Raw genomic sequence first — 20,578 nt, 5'->3', positions numbered from 1 at the left:
TATCAGAAGGCATTATCAAAGACTAATCTCCCCATTACTTGTCTCAGTCCTTTTTCTTGTAACTGCCTTTCACTGGCAGCAGGGCAATTCAGAGCAAATGAGGTTGGCGCCTGGGTTCACCTTGTGGTACTCCACCAGCTCGGCCAGGGTACCATGCTGCAGCTGGTCCACGCCCAGGAAGCTGTAGGAGTCCGTGGAGGCGTCGATGAGGAAGTGCTTACAGCCGTCCTGACCCCGATAGGACAGGGCGTAGCCTCTGATCCTCTCGCTGACTCGGATCAGGAAGCTGCCTGGCACACACGGGCTCAGAAGTTCATTTGCTCTCTTCAGTGTGAGAATACCTGAGGGGAAGAAAAGCAGGTATTTCAGGCAAGTCATTTCCCCAACTCTTTTCTGTTAAACACAGCTGAGTGGGTAAAGTTTAGTAAAAAATAAGAGCAACTTTAAGTCCATTTTGGGCTTCTAGGAATATAGTGCAAGAGCACTCATCTCCCAGTGCTTGGTAGCTAGGCCAGGGTGGCGTACATAAGCAAATGGACAGCAGAAACGACAGCTTAAATGTTCAACCTTCAGAAGAATACCTTTCCACTCATAACCCAGGCGCAAGCACACAGGTGTCAGATGGCTTCTGAGTCTGGCAGCACCCCCGACAGTCACTCTGGGAGTGTTAGATCTGGAAGGGACTGGAAGATGCACTCCTCAGCTTACTGATGAGGCCTCCATGGCCTGGGGAATGATCCTACTTGGTCTTGCGTGGTGGTTCTCAACCAGGGCAAGATCTGGAAATGTCTGAGAGACATTGTTGGTTGTCATGGGCTGAGGGGTGCTACTGGAATCCAGCATGTAGAGGCCAGGGGTGCTGCTCAACGTCCCGCAGCGCACAGGGCAGCCCCACACTACCGAGGCACCCCGCCCCACATGCCCAGAGTGCTGCAGCTGAGAAACAGCGGCCTAGGGGTCGGCTCGCTCGTGACAGAACCAGGAGAGACGCAGGCCCACAGAGCACCTGCCGCCGTAGCCGCTCCTAACTGATGCTTCCTTGGCATTTAAAGGAGTAACAGTATATATTTGTGTGTGTGTATATGCATGTATACTTACATCTTCATATGTTGTCTTCTCATAGATTCAAAAGGATGAAACTCTTCAATATACATGAAATTTTATATATATGTATGTATATATGTATATAGTTTAGATGCCTCATGAATTCACACTAATTCAGACCATGTTTTCCTTAGTTAGTCCAAACTCATGAGGTCTGACCCATATTCCAGATTTCCCTTCTTATTCCTATTGTAATTCTGTGGAGGAATCAACAATGTGCTAAAACATACAGAAAGTGCACGAATATCCTGGAAGACTTTGAAGGGGCGGAATTACCCCGCGAGCTCTGATCGGGCAGGGAGTGGCCTTCTGTCATGCTCTGTTCATTTCAGCCAGTGGAAACTCTCCCTTCTCCCTTCTCTCCTTCTACCACGAGCTCTTTGTCGATACTCAGTATCTTCTCATTAGGAAAAAACAAAAAACCTCCCAGTAAGAAGGCAGTGGATTATCATAGCCCTTTAGTTTTGGTGTTAGTAAACTTAATTGAGAATTGAACCCTAATTGTCCAGAGTAAAACATAAAGTCAAACCATTTCTATTTTCTTGTTTGTAAGGAGACCTTTAATAAAGGAAGGATAAAAAAGCCACCTGTTCTCCTCCAGGCCACACCAACCAACGAGCCCTCCTCCTGCCTTCTCTTCTCCATGCAGCATTAGGAGGCCCAGGCCTGCACCTCAGCGTCGCGGCGCCTGAGGCTCCACCCCAGTGAGACGCGAGTGAGGACCGGCGATCATGAAGAGCTGCAGTGCCCCCAAAGCCCGGAAATTTCCCTGACGTGGAGGAAGACTCCCGGTCCCTCTTCCAGGGCCTTCGTCCTGCTCATCAATGCCCGGCAGGGCCCTGACGCCTGCGCATTATCTCCGTCCCACCCAACTGCCTTCCCACCCCTTCCGTGATGAGACTGAGCCCCCAGAAACTGCAGGTACCACTGCTCCTGAGCAAGCCTCTTGGGTCAGCTGCCGCACCGTCCACTGTAGGTATTCAAATGATGCCACCCAAGCCCCAACAGACAGACCGCTGCGTCTGTTTGCTGGCCTTCCTTTCTGAACACACCTCATCCCACTGGTGAATCACAGATGACAACTAGGTAACCAGCCCACCCTGGGGCTGCACATGACCACGGTCTGAAGACCCTGGAAGTGACTGTCTATGACACCAGGGATATTTCTGACACTGAAATCCCCCTTCAGAGCCGAGGGGCTGATCAACTATGAGTGGAGGAGAAGCAGCGTTCTGGAAGAAGGTTTCTCTCCCAGACTTACTGACAGGCTAACTCTGAAATTCCAAGTGACTTCAACAGATGGGGGAGATGTTATCAATGTTAACATCTGGATCTCATCCAGATGGATTTGGATTCCTAAAATGAAAGCTATTTTGGAAAATTATAACCAAACCTGGGTTCAGCTCAAATTCCTCCTAAAACCAGGCCATGCACAGCTGTAAGTCAAACTGGCGAGAGCTTCTCCGGCGGTTATGACTGCCCATCACACACAGATCTCGGCAGCAGCCCAGCTCTGGAGATGCCAGACACAAGGAAATGACTGGGTGGCAAATCACAGGTCATGACGGAGATCCCCTGAACAAAGTGTTACCAACAGCACGTTCAGGGGTGAGTGCTGTGGGGACCAGGCTTGGTTCTTCCCGCTTTACAGCAGGAGATTATTCCTGAAGGCACTCTCCTGGTGCATCTGACAACACAGGTTGATGTACAATTTGTCATGATCCCATCATGGGCTGTGGGTGCATCCAGGGAGGCCTGGCTGTGATTGCAGCCAAGAGTGAGCTTTGCCCACAAACGAAGTTTTTTAGTGCAAAGCCAAAATCCAGTGTCTGATATTAATCACTGTGAACTTGGACGGCCTCCTTACAGTATTTTTCATCCCCTGATTTGCCCTGTGCATGACTCTAAGAATTCTGAGCAGTGGTCTCCAGCCCTGCTACAGGCTGAGAAACCTCCAGGCCGCCTCCCTCTGACCAGCTCTCTTCACACATATTACAAGAACCAAACCTAACTGAGGTCACGGGAGGATTTCTGTGGTAGTAAATAAAAAGCTTTCTTTTACTTCAGCAATGTTTGAAATGAACCAGATCTCCACCCAGCAACGATCTGTCTGTGTTAGAGCTGACCAGGCAGGGTGTGGCAGGACCTCGGCAGTCCAGAAGATGGCAGATGCTCGACCACAAGGCCTTCCTGGACAGCTCCTGGCTCTGAAGAGCCTGGGGCAGAGCTGGGCTGCAGGTCCTAGAACCTGAACACTCAGCTCAGAGGTTCCTAACAGCTGGAGTTGTGAGGGCGCAAAGAGGAATGTCCATCTTCTCTCTCTGCAGGATGCCCACCCGCCCTCTAGAGCAGTCCCATTCAACAGACTTCTCTGTGATGACACACGTCTGTGCTGGCCAGTGGCATCCACTAGCCGCATGTGGCTACTGAGGACCTGAATTGTGGCTAGTGCAACTGAAGGACTCGACTTTTAGTTTTAATTAGTAAAGAGCCACATTTAGCTAGTGGTTACCCTACTGGACAGCACAGCTCTAAACCCCTCTGGAGTGAAGGGTTAGAGCTCCAGGACAGGCCCAGGAGAACTATTTTTGCAGAGGAGAGGGTAAACAGACCCCAAGAGACATGAAATAACTCAGAAACCCTAGCAGGGTCCTGGTTGGAAATCCAAGTGGCAACAACCACCCTACAGAAGGAGGGAGGTCAATGGGATACCCTTCTCCACAGCTTCCTTCTGGAAGATGCCTACTCATTCTCCAAGATTCAGCTCACTAGCTTGGAGCTTCCTGATTCCTCCCTGAGCTGTTAAGTCTCAGGTTTCTCTAGGCCTGTGCAGCACCTGGTTCCCACCTCCTTCTGAGCACTCCCCTGGGCTGTGGAAGGTCTCGCCTGGTTCCCACCTCCTTCTGAGCACTCCCCTGGTCTGTGGAAGGTCTCGCCTGGTTCCCACCTCCTTCTGAGCACTCCCCTGGTCTGTGGAAGGTCTCACCTGGTTCCCACCTCCTTCTGAGCACTCCCCTGGTCTATCGAAGGTCTTGCCTGGTTCCCATCTCCCTCTTGGCACGTGCCATTCACAGCTCTATCAGAATACTCCCAGTACATTCTGTTCTCTCTCCCTCCCCCACCTCCTTGTGAGCTCCTAGAAGACAGCTACCACATATTTATTTTCACACCCTCAGCACCTGCCACTTAGAAGACACCCAGGAAAGGTCTAACAAATAATTTTGTCTTAAAATCATCAGAAACTTCCTTCTCTAGGACACTTCTATGCAGCCACTGCCTGTAGTTCGAGACTTGTTATCATAGGAACAAAGGATGCACTTCACTTTCTCTGAAGCACCTGCAGGCATCACTTTATTTACATATGTACATCTTTTAATGTGACTTATTTCTAGTATCTGGAAAATAAGTGTTTAAAAACCAAATGAAGGGGCTGGCCTGGTGGTGTAGTGGTTAAGTTCGCACGTTCCATTTCGGGGGCCCGGGGTTCACAGGTTCGGATCCAGGGCGCAGACCTAGCACCGCTCGTCAAGCTACACTGTGGCAGGCGTCCCATATAAAATAGAGGAAGATGGGCACAGATGTTAGCTCAGCGACAATCTTCCTCTCATACACAAAAAACAACAAAAAACCCAAGGGAAAGATAACCAAATCGTAAGAGCACTTAGAATTTTAGCATCTGCCTGACACCCCTCAAAGCGTGCACTGCCTCATTTAATCCTCCGAGTGGCCTGGCAACGAGGTACTGTTACTGCCCTCCAACAGAAAATGAGCAAACCTGCGCTGTAGACAGAGCATTAACGTGCCCAAGCTACTCAACTAGGCGGGGAGCAGCGCTGGGCTCGAACCCAGGTGGTCTGACCCCAGAGCCCCGGTCTCACCCACTTAACCAGAACAGCTGCCCCTGCGCCAGCGCTTCGCACTGCTCAAGAGGCTTCCATTTACTATTTCATTTAGCCCTCAAACAACCCTAAAATAAGCAGAACTGATATTACTGTCACTGCCATTTTACAGATGGGAGAACTGAGGTAGAAAAGGTACAGGGTTATATAGGATTAGTTGGTGATGCTTTCAGGCCTCTTGTCTCCCACTCCAGTGTTTTTTTCTTTTTTCTAGTGTTTTGCTTTTTAACCCACAGGGCTCATCAAGTTTTTCTGGAATTGGCTGAAAATAAAATATGAGCACTTATTACCCAAAGAGATGTTCATTTCTCACCTGGGCAACTTAAAGAGCATGCATTTTTCAGTGATTATCTCAATGCAGTCACTTGGGGACGAGGCACCAATGACCTCCGCAGCCTCCCTCAAGCTTAGGACCCGTGTTGCTGAGGAGCAAGGAGCATCTTGAGCAAGCCAGGCTCCCGCATCCTCCTGGACCTCGCACCGGGGCTACAGGAGAGCCGCCGGGGCCCCTGCAGGAGCTCTGCCAGGGAGCTCACTCCTTTGTCATCCATCCTCTACTCTGCCCGGAAGATGGTGCGGGGGGGCCGGGGGGGCTGCTAAGACAACATCACAGAGGAACGCATCTCTGCCGTTAGGGTGACCTCAAGTCTGCAATCTGCCTGAAGAAGGGGGTGAACAAGAGAAAAACGGACTTTCAGAAGACCTCATTTCCAAGCAGCCACACTGCCGGACTCAAAGTGCACACGTCATCCTCTGGCAGTCTGAAACCTGGACGAGAGCTCTACTTTCCCACGCTAGCTCCTTTCTAGTTTGTGCTTTCTTCAACCCCTCCAGTATTTAAAGAACTGTTTTCCGAGAGGCTCTGGGACCTGCCCTGGGTCCACTGTATAGAAGCAGATGCACCGTGACACCGAGCTCTCATCCTTGAGGTCTCAGGCACTGCAGGGATGAAGAAAAATGGTCAGAGTTCCTAAAATATTATTCATGATGTTTCCTTAATAATTCAAGTGTTAGAATTACATCATTTGTTCATACTTCATTACCTTAATGGCTAACACTTATCAACTAGGGCTTACTATGTGCTGGGCAGAGTTCTAAGTACTTCACATATATGAACTCGTGAGTCTTCAGAATAGCCCTGCGTGGTGCGTAATATCATTATGTCCATTACACAGACAAGACAGAAGGACAGAAGTCATGTGACTTGCAGAAGGCCTGTGTGGGGGACTGGGGTTTGAACCCAGGAAGTGTGGCCCCAGAGATGTGCTCATAACCACCGCACCCTACTGCCTACTTCCCCTGGCAGAAGGAAACAGTGTCTAACATCCTCTGGCTGTGGCAGCAGAAACCCAGTAAACAAAGCATGTGATGACAAAAGCATGGATTTAAAAATACTTGTCTCAACAGTCGAATTCCCCCTTTCCATAAAAGGTCTGAAGTAGACCGCCCAAGGCAGAGTCGCTCTCCTTCGCGCCCCAGCCACCCAGTCCACCTTTCCCTGGCCTCTGAGGTCCTTCTAGGTCCCTCCAAGAATACAGTGGGAAACTACACGACTGGAGCCCTGGGCGGACGGGAAGCGTGGGACTCCTGGTGCAGCAGGCCAAGACAACTGTGGCTGGCGCCTCACTGGGAGGACTCAAGTGAACATCTGAAAAACTCAAGTTAGAGGGGCTGTGGGGTGAATGGACTACTCGCGATATTACAGCCATGCGTTGCTTAACGAATGTTGGGGACACATTCTGAGAAATGCATCGTTACGCGATTTTGTCGTTGCGTGAACAGCATAGAGTGCACTTACACAAACCCAGATGGTATAGCCTCCTACACACCTAAGCTACATGGTACTAATCTTATGGGACCACTGTCGTGTACGCGGTCCATAGTTGACTGAAATGTCATTATGCAGCCTATGACTGCAGTGGAAAAACAGACTAACATTTTAGCAGCAGTACTGCTGCACTGGATCATTTATGAGAAAAGTCAGGGTCCACCAGGAAAAACCCACAATGCATAGTATTGCTGCAGAAAAGCTAGCTCTGCTCCAATCCGAATAACGTGCATAGCTTTGGCCTCTTCGTGCGTCATCTTCAGTTACATCAAAAGTCTGAACTAAGACTAGGCAGTCACATGGGAGAAGTATAGAGAATAATTCGGACACAATGCTCTGAGGCCATTAATGTAGATAAGTCTTCATGCTAAAATGTAGGTGAACTCTCAGGGCTTCATGCTAAAGCCCAGCTGGTCCCTCTCAAAGGCAGGGCAGTGATGGCCAGGGAAGGGACTTCCAGTTGCCCTTCCCTGCCATACACAAGCAATGACATTCTTGCTGCTGGCCACAGCCTATCCCACTCCATGAAGCATACGCATCGTATATAAATGAGGCAGGATGTATACATTCGTGTGACTTTGAGAAGTCACACAAATCAGTAATTTGTGCTTAGTAAAGATAGAAGCTTGAAGATCCCTTTGTGAGAGGCTGGCAGAATTTTGATAGCCCCACTCCTATTTTGATGGCAAAATAGTTGAAGAATAGATTACCACTTATGGGTGCCAGTTCCCAGGCTCATGAAGACTTTAGCCTGAAGGAAATCTCAGGAGGCCTCTGTGAGACTTTCTTAACGCAACTTACCTAGCTACATACGTGCTCAGTCCTGAAGGAGCTGTGGGCTAGCACACTGCTGGGAGGACAGGGCACAGGACTCCACTCAGACAATCGTCTCTAGGGAGCGCAAGTTCCAGGGAGTAACTGCTTCCACAGAAATGCACAGATTTACTCCCAAGGAGAAGGGAAATTTGAAGGGATGTGTCAAAAGTAGAAGCGAAACAGCTGTCGTAAGAACTCTGTTGGCACCCCACAGACTTAGTTAAAGAGGTTCGCTTTTTAAGTAGCTTAAAATATAAAATATTGGGGCTAAAGCATTTGGAGGGCAGGTTCAATTATACGCCATGACAGCAAAAGACATCCACAAGAAACAGATCAGAATGGAAATATTTCATCAACAGTCTAATTATATCCATATTTGAATAAGAATGTGCTCATGACATTTCAGAGGAATGATGATCAACTATTGATGCATGAAACAAATATGTGAATTCTCTAATGACAACAGAAGCAATTAGAAAATTCCTCAATCAGAAATTTGTTTATCCACGTTTTTCTGTCTTCTTCTCCTCCCCGTTCCCGGGCCCTGCTGATTTCAAAGCTCCCGAACACTGCTGTACACTGCACAGGACCGGGAAATGCTGACGGGCAGAAGGAAGACACGAGTCTCTGGGTTTCCGGACAGACCTTCAAACTGCAATGTCATTTATTCTGTGGCCCTTTTCTCCAAGAAGGGTGAAAAAGTGTGTTAGTGGGTATAGTTAGTTACACATCTACACACTTTGGAGACTCCTAAGCAGGAGCTGGGATAAGTAAAATGACTTTGCTGAGCAGGACGTTAAACTTAGCCCGAAGGACTCTCCAACACGTCCCACCAACTCTGCGAACGTCCTAGACCGTGGGGTCTGTCTCAAAGACTGCTGACATATGGTGAGCAGATGCAAGGACAGAGTGAATGAAAACAAGGAATGGATTTGAGGGTCAAGATAGTCCTGAACCGAAGAATGGAGTTGAAGATAACAGGATGAGAGGAGATAAAGGGTGACGGAGAGAAGACAACAGTCCTTCTTAAGGAAACGAAACCAAACAGACTTATCCCGTTACAGTGTCAGAAGATCATAGATCTGGAAAAGAGGAGCGATGCTCTAGCAAGGCCAGGACCCCGCCCTCGCACTGTCCCTCCCACCCCACACTCAACTGCAGCTGAATGCGTTCTGCCAAACTTTTCTAACGGCTTTATTCCCTATTTGAAGGGTTGTTGTCCTTTGTCCTTCCAAATTACTGTTGCCTTCTAGGGTGACCTGGTTCTGGGCTTTTGAAGGACGGGCCCTAAATAAGCATGGGTGGAAACCACACAGGACAGCTTCTGCAGGAATTACGCACTATCTTGTTGAAGTGTTGCTTCTTCCTTGCGTGTGATGCTGCTCCTCGAGACAGGATTTTGTGGCAGGGTTAGGGTTAGAACGCAGGGAAAGGCGGAGAGAACAGCAGGGGTGAGCCCACGCCTCGGCTGCTGGGTTCTGTAAGCCACAATAACAGAAGCACGATGTGCCGGGCACTAAGTGCTTTGCAGACATTTGCTGATTAGTGTAAAGAATGACTCTGTGGTGCAGATCTTATTACCCCCATCTTCCAGGGGAGAAAACACAACGCAAACCCAGGAGCCCTGGTCCTGGAGGCTCCGTGCTAAGCTGCATGACCTTTCCACACCAGGAGCTAAGAAAACTCTGTGTTGCTTTCGGGCATTAAAGTTTTAAAAAATGAGCTTGAGATATAATATACATACAATAAAATTCACCAGTTTTAAGTGTGCTATTTGATCAGTCTTGACAAATGTATCTAGCTGAGTAATCACTACAACAATCATAATATAGACTGCATTTCTATCACTCCAAACCCTTATGGCCTTGGGGCATTTTATTAAAGATTTGAATGTTAAATGTCTGCCTCTTGGAATTCTATCTGGGAGTGAGCAAAACAGTGTTCAAACAAAAACGTGCTTTTTCATTATTCTCGTGGGTGGGATGGACGCCCCTGAAGCTGAATGAAGGCTCCTTGGCGTGTCCGCTCCACGCTGCCTGTGAGGTGCAGTGGGCTCACCCGCCGACTGGAGAAACAAACCCTCGTGGCCTTCGTGGTCACGGATTTAATTGCACACGTTAAATAAAAAGCATCGTGTGAGTGTCCCACTTCTGTTGGTGGTCACATGTGCTGCTGCTTTGAAGCTAAACAGATCGAGATGTGACTACTGACCCTGCCGCCAGCAGTGGTGGAAGCCTGGAGAAGAACTGAGTGTGTCAGCTCCCAGGCTCTCCTATAAAGTGGGCAGAAAAGTCACCAAAGTGCTCGCTATAACGCTTGGCACATATTAGGCCCTCAGAAAACTACAGCTCAACAGAATCTTCTGATAAACAATTAGAATTAATAAGAGAGTTCAACAATGTTACCGGATTCAAGATCAATACATAAAAACATAATTTCTCTACACCAAAAACAACCAATTACGTAATTTTCAAAACAGAAACAAAAAATTTCTAAGTACATAAGACTAAATCTAGTTTGCTTTTTTTTTTAAAGGTGCACATCCTGTATGGGAACTTATTTAACAATTTAAAAAGAAATATAAGGAGAGAATTGCCACATTCATGGATAGAAAGATACAATAACATAAAGATGGCAATTCTCTCTCCAAAATAATCTAGAAATTCAATGCAATTCCATTCAAAATCCCAACAAGGTTTTTAAAACTTGACATGTTGCCCCTAAAAGCCAGGTGAGCATCTAAAGGGGCCAAGAAGAGTTAAGACAATTTCAAAGAAGTATGAGGAGGGAGAGCTTGCCCTACTAGATACAAAGACTTCTTATGAAATCATAGTAATGCATATCATATACAAAAATAAACTACAGGTGGATTGTGTATCATCCAGCAAGCAAAACCATAAAGCAAAAATAGCTAAATTCAACCTCATTGAAAAGAAAAACTTCTATGGCTCAAAATGTGCCAAAAAGCTAAAAGACAAATCACACACTAGGAGAATATAAATGCAACCCATAAAATTGGCAAAGGATTAGTATCCAGAATATATAAAATCTATGAATCATTATTAAAAACTCAATTCACTGGGAAAATGGTCAAAAGATGACACGTAATTATGGAAGAAGGCACCCCCCTAGCCAGGAACCACGAAAGGCTCAACCTCACCACAAATCAGAGCAAATGAAAATAAGGTGATTCCACTCTGGACCCACAAGAGTACTGGGAAAGAAACGTCTGGTGATACCAAGTACGCAGGAGACAGAAACTCTCAAGGACAGCCAGCGGGAGTGTAAGTCCGTTAACTCACTCTGGAGGGGACTGGGGAAAAGTTCACACAATTAAAGATGCACACAGCCTACTTCCCAGCAATTCCACCTCTAGATACACACCCTGAAGAAACGACCATGTGTGTGCACAGGGAGATGTGCTCAGGGGTTTAAATTGCTTCACTTTCTGTGGCAAACAAATGTATGTGTGTGTGTATAATAAAATACATATATTATTAAACACATAAACATTATATGTTTAATAGTATATATATTATAAATATTATAAAATACTGCACAATAGGTAAAATAAATGAGCCAGTCTACATTTATAAACAAAGAAAAATCCAGATAACATGTTGACAGAAAACGTAAGTTGCAGAAGAATGTCTGTAACATGATACCATATAAATGTTAAACACAATATTGTATGCTTTACAGAAACATTTTTATATATACATTTTATATATTTTTAATATATTTTATAGAAACACACACACATATATATATGAGTCTAAAAATATGGATGGAAAGGACAGCTTCAGAAGAGTGATTTACTCCTGGAGAAGGAGAGAGAAAAATGGAATCAAAAGGGGGCCTTAATTCTATCTGTCAGGTTTTATTTCTTAATAAGAAAAATAGATGTGAATTAAATACGGCTTTTAACATTCACTGTATCTGGAGAGTAGATATGACATTTGTTACATCATTGGTGTTAGTTTTATTTTCCTCTGTATTCTTTTTGTTTAAAATAGTTCATAATTAGAAAAATCATTTTTTACATAGGGGAAGGGAGGAAAATCCTTCATAACGTGAGTGGGCCTCATCCAATCACTTAAAAGAACAAAGACAGACCTCCCTTCCCGGAACAGGAAGGAATTCTGCCCACAGATGGCCTTTGCACTCAAGCTGCCCATCTTCCTGAGTCTCCAGCCTGCTGGCCTACCTAGCAGATAGGACCCACCAAGCCTCACAGTCACGTGAGCCAGTTCCTTAAGAAGTTGCCCACGGGACGTTCTTCGGGAAGAGCAACTGCAGAGGCCCTAAGGAAGGGACAGGTGCGGTGTATGAGGGACAGAAGGGAGACGAGTGGCGGGGAGCAGCCAAGGAGAATGGGAATGTGGTCTGAAATGGGTCTGGAGTGACAGGCAGGGGCAGGTCAAGGAGGCTCTTGTGGGCCCTAGGGAGGAGGTCGGGTGTCACTCACTGCAGTTGGATCATGTTGAGGACGGGAGACAGCAGAGGAAGATGGCCAGTCAGCAGGCTGATCCAGCGGCCAGATGAGAGACTGACACAGATGATCCCAGCTATTCACACTATGATAAAGTCCACAACGTTTTCCCATTGAAGGGTCTTAGCAAGGAAAGGTGCTCTAGGACATACACTGTAGTATTTTCAATAGTCCTTCTAAATAACTGTGAGTATAAAATTTCCAAATTAACTAATATTAATTACATTTGCAGAGTATTAAAAAATCAGAAAAATACCAACTGTAAAATTCCTTCACAAATCCCTCTGCCAAAACTGCTGGGGCTTCCCCGTCTCCTTCACAGCTCTGTGGTTGCACAGTGTAGTAAGCTGGGCTACAAATGTGCAGGGAGGTCCTTTCCAGGGAGCAGGTGGAAAACCGTCCTGGGAGAGAGCCAGTGCACATGACCTGGAATCAGGTCTCTGGTCTCCAACCCACTAGGAAGACGGGAAGCAGCCAAGACGGCCAGCAAGTCTCTGCATCATTCCATCTGGGTCTTACCACCACAGTGATCCGTGTGAAAGCTAGCAATGTGCTTTGGCTCTAAGGAAAATGAAAAAAAGTGCAAAAGAACTTGAGAATCTTTGCAGTGGGTTCTCCCACAGTCCCATCTAACCAGTGGGACCAAAAGTCCAGTCAAAGTTGAGACCCGGGCCTCTGTGAGAAAAGCTTCAAATTCTGGCTGAGAGAGGAGTAGCTGTGGGGAGACTGTGCATATCTAGGTTCCTTGAGATCATCAAAAGGTGCTCAGGAAGCAGAGGTCAGCACTTCATTTCAGGGTCTCTCTTGCACTTGGGAGTTTTCATCAAGCTCCTACATCTAGGAGTTCAAAGGCAATGCCCTCTTTCTCTGATTATAGAACTGGTATCCACAGACCGTGCACACACAGCAGGTTATTTCGAAGCTGTGCACTATTTTGCCTTGCCATGACCTGAGTGGGAAAGGAGACCTGACACAAAGATCTGGGGTCTCCACTCTTCTCTGTCATCGCACTGAATGTTGATACTCCCAGGGTTTTGTCCTTAGTTTCCTTCTCTCATCATTCTTCTCAACTCACTCCTGGGAAATCTCGTCCCCTCTCATGCTTTCAGTTATGTACTGAGGACTCAAATCTGTTATTTCTAGCACTGATCCACTCATCCAATTGCCAAATGGATGTTTTCACATTGATGAGCATTATTTTAGGCTGGTTACTTTTAAAACTGCAGATGGGAAGGAGGCTCTGAGGAGTGGAATTTGCTTGCCGTTTGATGAGAGACATTTGCATTTGTGAAGGAAGTCTCCATCTGTGGGGGTGTCTCCCTCTCTGCACCAGGAGGAAGGGGGGCTGGCCTTGTCTATGGAAACTCTTAATGGGGAAGGCAAGGACTTAAGTTGTTTACTGTCTGGTAACCTCATGTAACTGATTCCCCCCCAACATCCTCCTTTGTCTTTAGCTGAAGATAATATTTAAGCGGTGGCTTCTGCCATTTACTTAATCCGGTTTGATTCTTACCTAAAAGTTATAGGACCATCCAATAACCAGAACCTACCGGCACTGAGACCATTTTAACAACGCTTTTTACATATTCTTTCCTTTGTCTTGTAAAGAGAATAACTCACATACCTATGCCTTACATTTAGCCTTACTCTCCACCCATGTGTGCAGCAGCAGTGGTGGCAGCAGCAGCTCCTCCTGCCCGTGGGTCCTGTCCCCACGCAGCAGCTCTGACTGCCCATGGGTCCTGTCCCCATGCCAGCAGCAGCTCCTCCTGCCCGTGGGCCCTGTCCCCATGCAGCAGCTCTGACTGCCCGTGGGTCCTGTCCCCATGCCAGCAGCAGCTCCTCCTGACCGTGGGTCCTGTCCCCACGCAGCAGCTCTGACTGCCCGTGGGTCCTGTCCCCATGCCAGCAGCAGCTCCTCCTGCCCGTGGGCCCTGTCCCCATGCCAGCAGCAGCTCTTTCTGCCCGTGGGTCCTGTCCCCATGTTATTCCATACTATTCGCTAAATAAAAGAGCACTACTGCCAGACCTTGAGAGTCCAAGAAATCTTTCTTTCGACTCCTCGGCTCACCGACCCCACATCAACATGACTCCCCCAGAGACATTTCAAACTCATCATATCCCAAATAAACTCAGTGTCTCCCTTCCTCTCTTCTCCCCTTCCCTAAATCTCCGCCCCCTCCTATGTTCCTTCTCTCAATGGATAGCATGCCACCTTCCACCAGGCCAGACAGGCCAGAGATCCATCATCTTATGTTGCCCTGTCCTCTCCTACCCACTCCCATCCTTATCTAAAGCTAATTCAGCGCAAAGGGTGAAAGTATGAACTTATGTGAGGTGAAAAATTAGGTGACCAAAACAGGAACTTAAGAAGGGTAATTTACAGAGTGTATGACAATGGAAGGAAGACGGTAAACCAATAAAGAGGAGGTACCATCCCATTATTTCAAAACACGGCTCCTGATAAATAAACAACTATATTTCAAAAAGATAGGATGTGATCCATCTTCTCTTTATCATAGAAACATGTAAAATTTTGTCTTCTTGTTACCGAAACCAAAGTGGGTCCCCTCCTGGCGAGTTAAATCAGACTCTCCACAAGAGTAGTTGTCTCACAAAGTAGGGTATATTTGCAACAAATACGAGACCGCGTGGAGTCATTTCCAGAGTCATGGCATCCTCGAACAAAGGGAGGCAGGGACATTTATTTCAGACAGGGAATGAATATTCAAAAGGGAGAGGTGGGTATTTGCTTGCACAGGCTCAGCTGGAAAACATGCCTGCACACACCCTGCTGGGGACAGTGATAAGGCCTAAGCTCCTCCTGGAGAGATCGTAGCATTCAAAATGAGGCAAAGGTCACAGGCACAGCTTTCCTGGTGAGGCCTGGTCCATTGAGTGTGGTTGGTGATTACATCTCTTAAACAGTTAAATGCTTCTGAACCCACCCTTGAGTTCCTCAGGGCACTAGGTCAGTGACAAAAGCAGTGTGATTGCAAAAGCAGCCCTTTAGCAGAAAACCTACCAGAAATAAATCCATTCTTTTCAGAGGATTTGCCTTGTTACGTGTTTGGGAGCTTATTTCTGTGGATATGTATGAGATGAGACCACTTAAAAGAGAGAAGCCTTAAACATCCACAATTCAACCAAGATCCCCTTCAGGACAAGCATGCTCGGGGAGAGAATGTCACTTTTGTTTTAAGGCACTTCTATTGTACACAGAGCCAGTAAGTCCAATTCAACCTCTGACCCTGCAGAAACTGATGAGGATTTTTAAGCTGGTTACTTTTAAAACTGCAGATGAGAAGCAGGCTCCGAGGAGCAGAGTTTGCTTGCCCTTTGTTGGGATACATTTACATTTGTAAGGGAAACCTCCATCTGTAAAGATGCCTCCCTCTCTGTGCCAGGAAGAAGGGAGATGACCTTATCTCTAGAAACTCTTAATGGGGAAGGCAAGGAATTAAGTTGGTTACTGTCTGGCAACCTCATGTAACTGACCCCCCCACCCCAACATCCTCCTTTGTCTTTAGCTGAAGATAGTATTTAGGGTGGTGGCTTCTGGCCTTTACTTAATCCGATTTGATTCTTATCTAAAAGTTGTGGGACCACCCAATGGCCAGACCCCACCTGCACTGATACTATTTTAACTTTTTTACATGTTCATTCCTTTGTCTTGTAAAGAGATGGCTCACATACCTATGCCTTAAATTTAACCTTACTCTCCACCCATGTTTGCAGCAGCAGCAGCAGCAGCAGCATGCCGGCAGCAGGGGTTCCTCCTGCCCGTGAGCCCTGTCCCCACGCAGCAGCTCTGACTGCCCATGGGTCCTGTCCTCATGCTATTCCACACTATTCTCTAAATAAAAGAGCACTACTGCCAGATCTTGAGAGTCCAAGAAATCTTTCTTTCGACTCCTCGGCTCACTGACCCCGCATCAGAAACCACTTTCTCTTGGAGTCCAAGAAACTGAGAGGTCAGTGAACTGTGACCTGGGTAAACAGAGGGCTTTAGTTAATCAGGTTTCTAGAGTCAAATAAAGAAATAGTTTATTAGCTGACATCTGCTCAGGCTCCAAAAACCTACTCTGCAGCCTTAACTACATACCAGAAACAAGGATCAGAAACTACACACTTTTTAAGTTAAAGATCACGAAGTTCAACTCTGTCATTTAACAGATGAGGAAAATGAGGCTCGGATAAATTGCTTTGCCATAGAGAAAGAAGATGATTTGCTCAAGGTCACTCAACTAGTTAATGAGAGCTCACTGTGTGACTAAGCTAAACCGATGCCCTGCCCACTACGCCCAATGGCTGGATCTGACTGGCCCTCAGTGAATCGCAGATGAAAGGCATCATCATTTGATGGAAGTCACAATCAAGCGCCCCTGTGTAGGTGAACAGGAGGCACTGCTCTCCCCACCCACCCAGTGGTGTTTTATTTGCGGGGATAATTAATCCACAGTGCATGCAGCGACCATGACTGCTGATTGCTTTGAAAATGTCATGGGAATGCAGCTCAAAGAAACTCTGGAAAACTGCTTTGTGAAAATAACTTCAAAGACTCTTCTTGGGCAGCACAAATAAAAGGAAGCCTTTATTCTTTCTGCCTTCCTGGTGGATTCGCAGAGCTCATCCACCATCAGATGCGGCTCCATCAAGGGTACGTCTGCACTCACCATGGAACCAGGGAGCTATGGTGTCTGCCGTCTTCTGGTAGCCTGCTCGCAGTGGGAGCTGCTCTTCTCTAAACCATCGGATGATGTCCTCCTGGGCAGAGCTGGATGCTGTCCTCATCACTCCCTGGTTTCTGTTAGTTATAAAACAGGCCTCCAAGTTAGATTTAGCTAATTTGAAAAAAATGCCTTTAAAAATCTTACATATATATATATGTATATACATACATAGAGAGAGAGAGAGAGAGACAGAGGGAGGGAGGGAGGGAGGGAGACAGAAAGAGAGAATTATATATATTTGCAGATCTAACTGCATGGCTGAGCTAACGGGAGGCTGTGCCCCACAGGCTGCCATTACACAACTCCTCAAGGGCAGAAAACAGGAAGGAATCTAAATCTGTCACTTGTCCTTCCAGTTCTATAGGGCTAGTCGTGGGTATGACCTACTGCTGTGTTAACACATAGGCTTTAATTCATTTTTAATACAAATTAGATGCTCCATTAACTCCCAATTAAAATTTGAGAAAATAAGCATTAAAAAGTGAAATGCACTATTTTCCTAGAAAGCATGTACTTGTAAACAAAAGAAATCAAATGCAATAAGATTAACTTCTTTCCTAACATTTTCATTACTTGATTTTCTCTTCTCTCTGTTCCCACTAACCTCCTTGATTTGCTTTCTTCTCTCCCACTTTGAAGAGGGTTACTTCTACTAGAAGACAGTCTTAGAAATGTAAAGCGTTTGAAGATTGGTAAGAAAAACAAATAGGCAGCAAAATTATTTTGAAATGAATTCATTTGCAGAACCTAAGTTCTGGGATGTCAGTTTCCATCACAAAAAGTAACATTCAATGTAATAAACATATTTCCACATCCCACACCCCAGCCCACTAATTCTGAGCCGAATTCAGTGTGAAAACAACGACGAGTTTGGATGCGCTACTGGAATGTCCCGTCGTGTAACTTATGGCTCCTTATGCTTTCTATGGTAACGTATGCTACCGTGAGTAACACGTGACACACATGTCACAAGTACATATATACACGCACATATGCATATTCATACATACATAGCATTTTGGAGAAAACAGCTTATAATCCTTGACTTTCCTGGGGAGCAGATACCACACACACGTGAGATCATGTGATAAGTTCTTACTAGTTTTCAATTAGGTTGTTTTTCCTTGGGAAGTCTTTGGAAGTCAAACAAAAACTCCAAGGACAGCCAGTCTCTGTTTTCCTGGGCTGGCTCCCAGCTGACCTTGGTTATCATTGTTTAAAAGCCCAGCCCCAGGGGCTGGCCCCGTGGCCGAGTGGTTAAGTTCGCGCGCTCCGCTGCAGGCGGCCCAGTGTTCGTTAGTTCGAATCCTGGGCGCGGACATGGCACTGCTCATCAGACCACGCTGAGGCAGCGTCCCACATGCCACAACTAGAAGAACCCACAACGAAGAATACACAACTATGTACCGGGGGGTCTTTGGGGAGAAAAAGGAAAAAATAAAATCTTTAAAAAAATAAAATAAATAAAATAAAATAAAATCCCAGCCCTAAAACCAACCAGTCTGGCTGCTTCATAAGAAGCACTTCCTGCAAGTGTCTTAAGTCGGAAAAAATGAGCTAATGGAGTACAGCTTAAAACAAGAATTGCTCTTATTAGAGGCCACCTTCACTGCTGTCAGTCACATATGGTGTGCTCTAAAAACATGAGGGCGAGGGCACATTACAGGTCATAGTCCCACCCTTGGAGCCTGGCGACCAGGAGCAGCACCTCAACAGCCCTGCGGCGACCTGTGGCGAAGGCCCACACAGACAGTCTGGGCGCTGCAGAGGGCCCTGCACGAGCTCACACCTTTCTGACCCGGTCACAAAACTGCGGGACACCCGCTTCCCGAGCGCCTTTCTTGTTTTGTTGTCTACAAGAAAGAAGTCATTCTCCAAACTGTCACTTTGTAGAGCATGGTCATTTAGTGTGGGTCCCCCGCCCCAAAATGGAACCTTCTAACTGAGTAAGCAGAGATGATTACAGCAGAGGAAAAGCCCACTTCACGTCTCCTTGAGGATAAATAGTGACTCTGAGCAAAGGGAGGTTTTTGTTTGCTTTTCACTTCTCCATACTCATAGCAGAGAAGTAATTTTAGTTTTTTATTTCAGAAGGCAAGGCTGTTTCATTCAACCAATATTTGATTTCTCCTGGTTATTTTAAATATTATCCTTCTACATTTTAGAATATGAAAAAATTATATAATGTAAATAACCAAGAAAAAATAATTTTATAACCAGTTAACATAAATGATGGGGATTCTACTGTGATATCACTATACTTTTCTTCAGGGATTTTCCAAAACAGTTTTGCCTAATTCCCCCGCAACCTAGGAGGCAAAGGTACCACTGTCACCAAACAGAAAGTTTATTCAAAAAATGAACATCTCCAAATTCTCAGCATAGGAGTTGGCCATGTACCCCAGAATGAGACCTACCATCACAACTTTAATCCCTGGGCAACAGAAACGTGGCCCTAGTGATGAGGGAAGTCAGCACACCCTCAGGTTCCTTCTGTGACGTGCTTACTGCTGAGAGCGACACTGGGCACTGACGGCAGCCCGGGTGTTTCCTCTTCCCCCTCCCTCTGCTGGCTCTCTCGCTGCACTAGGTGCGGGTGGGCTTGGCCAGTGGCACAGGGAATTACTGAACTGGATGCCCATCTTTACTGAGTTCCTCGGTATATTAACTCTAACAACTGTGGCTATTTCACAGGTAAGAAGGGGAATGCCAGACCAGGGAGCTCAGGAAGACAGGCTTAGCGGTGAGGCTTGACGTACAGTCACGCACTGCATAACGACGTTATGCCAACAATGGACCACATACACGACGGTGGGCCCATAAGATTAGTACCATATGGCCTAGGTCTGTAGGAGGCCGTACCATCTAGGTGCATGTAAGTTCCCTCTATGATGTTCACACAATGATGAAATCACCGAGCGACGTATTTCTCAGAATGTATCCCCGTCGTTAAGCAACGCGAGACTAATTACACAGGCAGCCAGCTGGCCTTCCACTTGCCATTGCCCGTCACGCCATTTGACTCTAATCCGCCCATTTCAACCGTTCTGCTTAAAGCCATCTGCGTGGCTTCTTACCTAAGAGGATTCTGAGGGTATCCCGCTGGGCTTAGGAACTGAGGCTTGGGTGGAAGAGGGGGTCTCCTGGGTTTCTGTGGAGCACCTGGGGGCCTCTGCAGTCCCTCGCTGCCTCTTCCTCTTTGGGCCCCTAGGGATAACCTCTTGTAGTCTTCCCGAGCTTGTTTAGCCAAGGAGCGTCTCTTCTCATCTGCTGCTTTGGATTTTCGCACTGGAAAAGCAAAGGCGTTTGAGAAAGGCCCTGTCAGCCCCCAAGACGGTCAGAAGAGCCAGCACTGCCACTGGCGAGCAGAGCAGGCGCTCAGCCCATTCTGTCACCTGACGATAATGAGCCGCCACCATCAGACAGTTAGGGCCTGCGCGTGCACCACTGCCTGGCGCTCCCTGCGGATTCCTCTCTGCATAAGGGAGTTTGGCGACTTTCCGAGAGGGAGAGAGAAGCAAGAGGAGGAGGAAGTGACCAGATAGAAATGGAGAACCACATGTTCGAGGACTTCCTGCAGTTGGCAAGACTGAGTGACAAGTCACAGCCTGAGTGGGGATTCCAGGCAGCAGGGTCTCTGAACAGTTAGAGGTGATGTCACTCCCTTGCATACTAAGTTCAGGATGCCATGTGCCCGGAGTCACTA

General features: G+C 46.8%; 1 protein-coding gene across 5 annotated transcripts in view; it reads right to left on the bottom strand.

Annotated features, from left to right (window-relative positions):
• SH2D4A (SH2 domain containing 4A) overlaps window positions 1–20,578 on the bottom strand; it is a 65,321-nt gene that overhangs the window by 1,387 nt on the left and 43,356 nt on the right. For all 5 annotated transcript variants that reach the window (XM_046648710.1, XM_046648712.1, XM_046648709.1 and 2 more), the window contains 3 exons: window positions 19,950–20,160; window positions 16,816–16,946; window positions 121–341 (listed from right to left, as the gene is read on the bottom strand). In XM_046648710.1, the coding sequence (XP_046504666.1) occupies window positions 121–341; window positions 16,816–16,946; window positions 19,950–20,160 (563 nt within the window). The remainder of the gene's footprint in view (window positions 1–120; window positions 342–16,815; window positions 16,947–19,949; window positions 20,161–20,578) is intronic.

The sequence above is a fragment of the Equus quagga genome, chromosome 22 (genome assembly GCF_021613505.1).
Source record: "Equus quagga isolate Etosha38 chromosome 22, UCLA_HA_Equagga_1.0, whole genome shotgun sequence".
NCBI lineage: Eukaryota > Metazoa > Chordata > Mammalia > Perissodactyla > Equidae > Equus > Equus quagga.
Note: the sequence above shows the minus strand (reverse complement) of the source record. Positions and strands in the feature narration are given on the sequence as shown.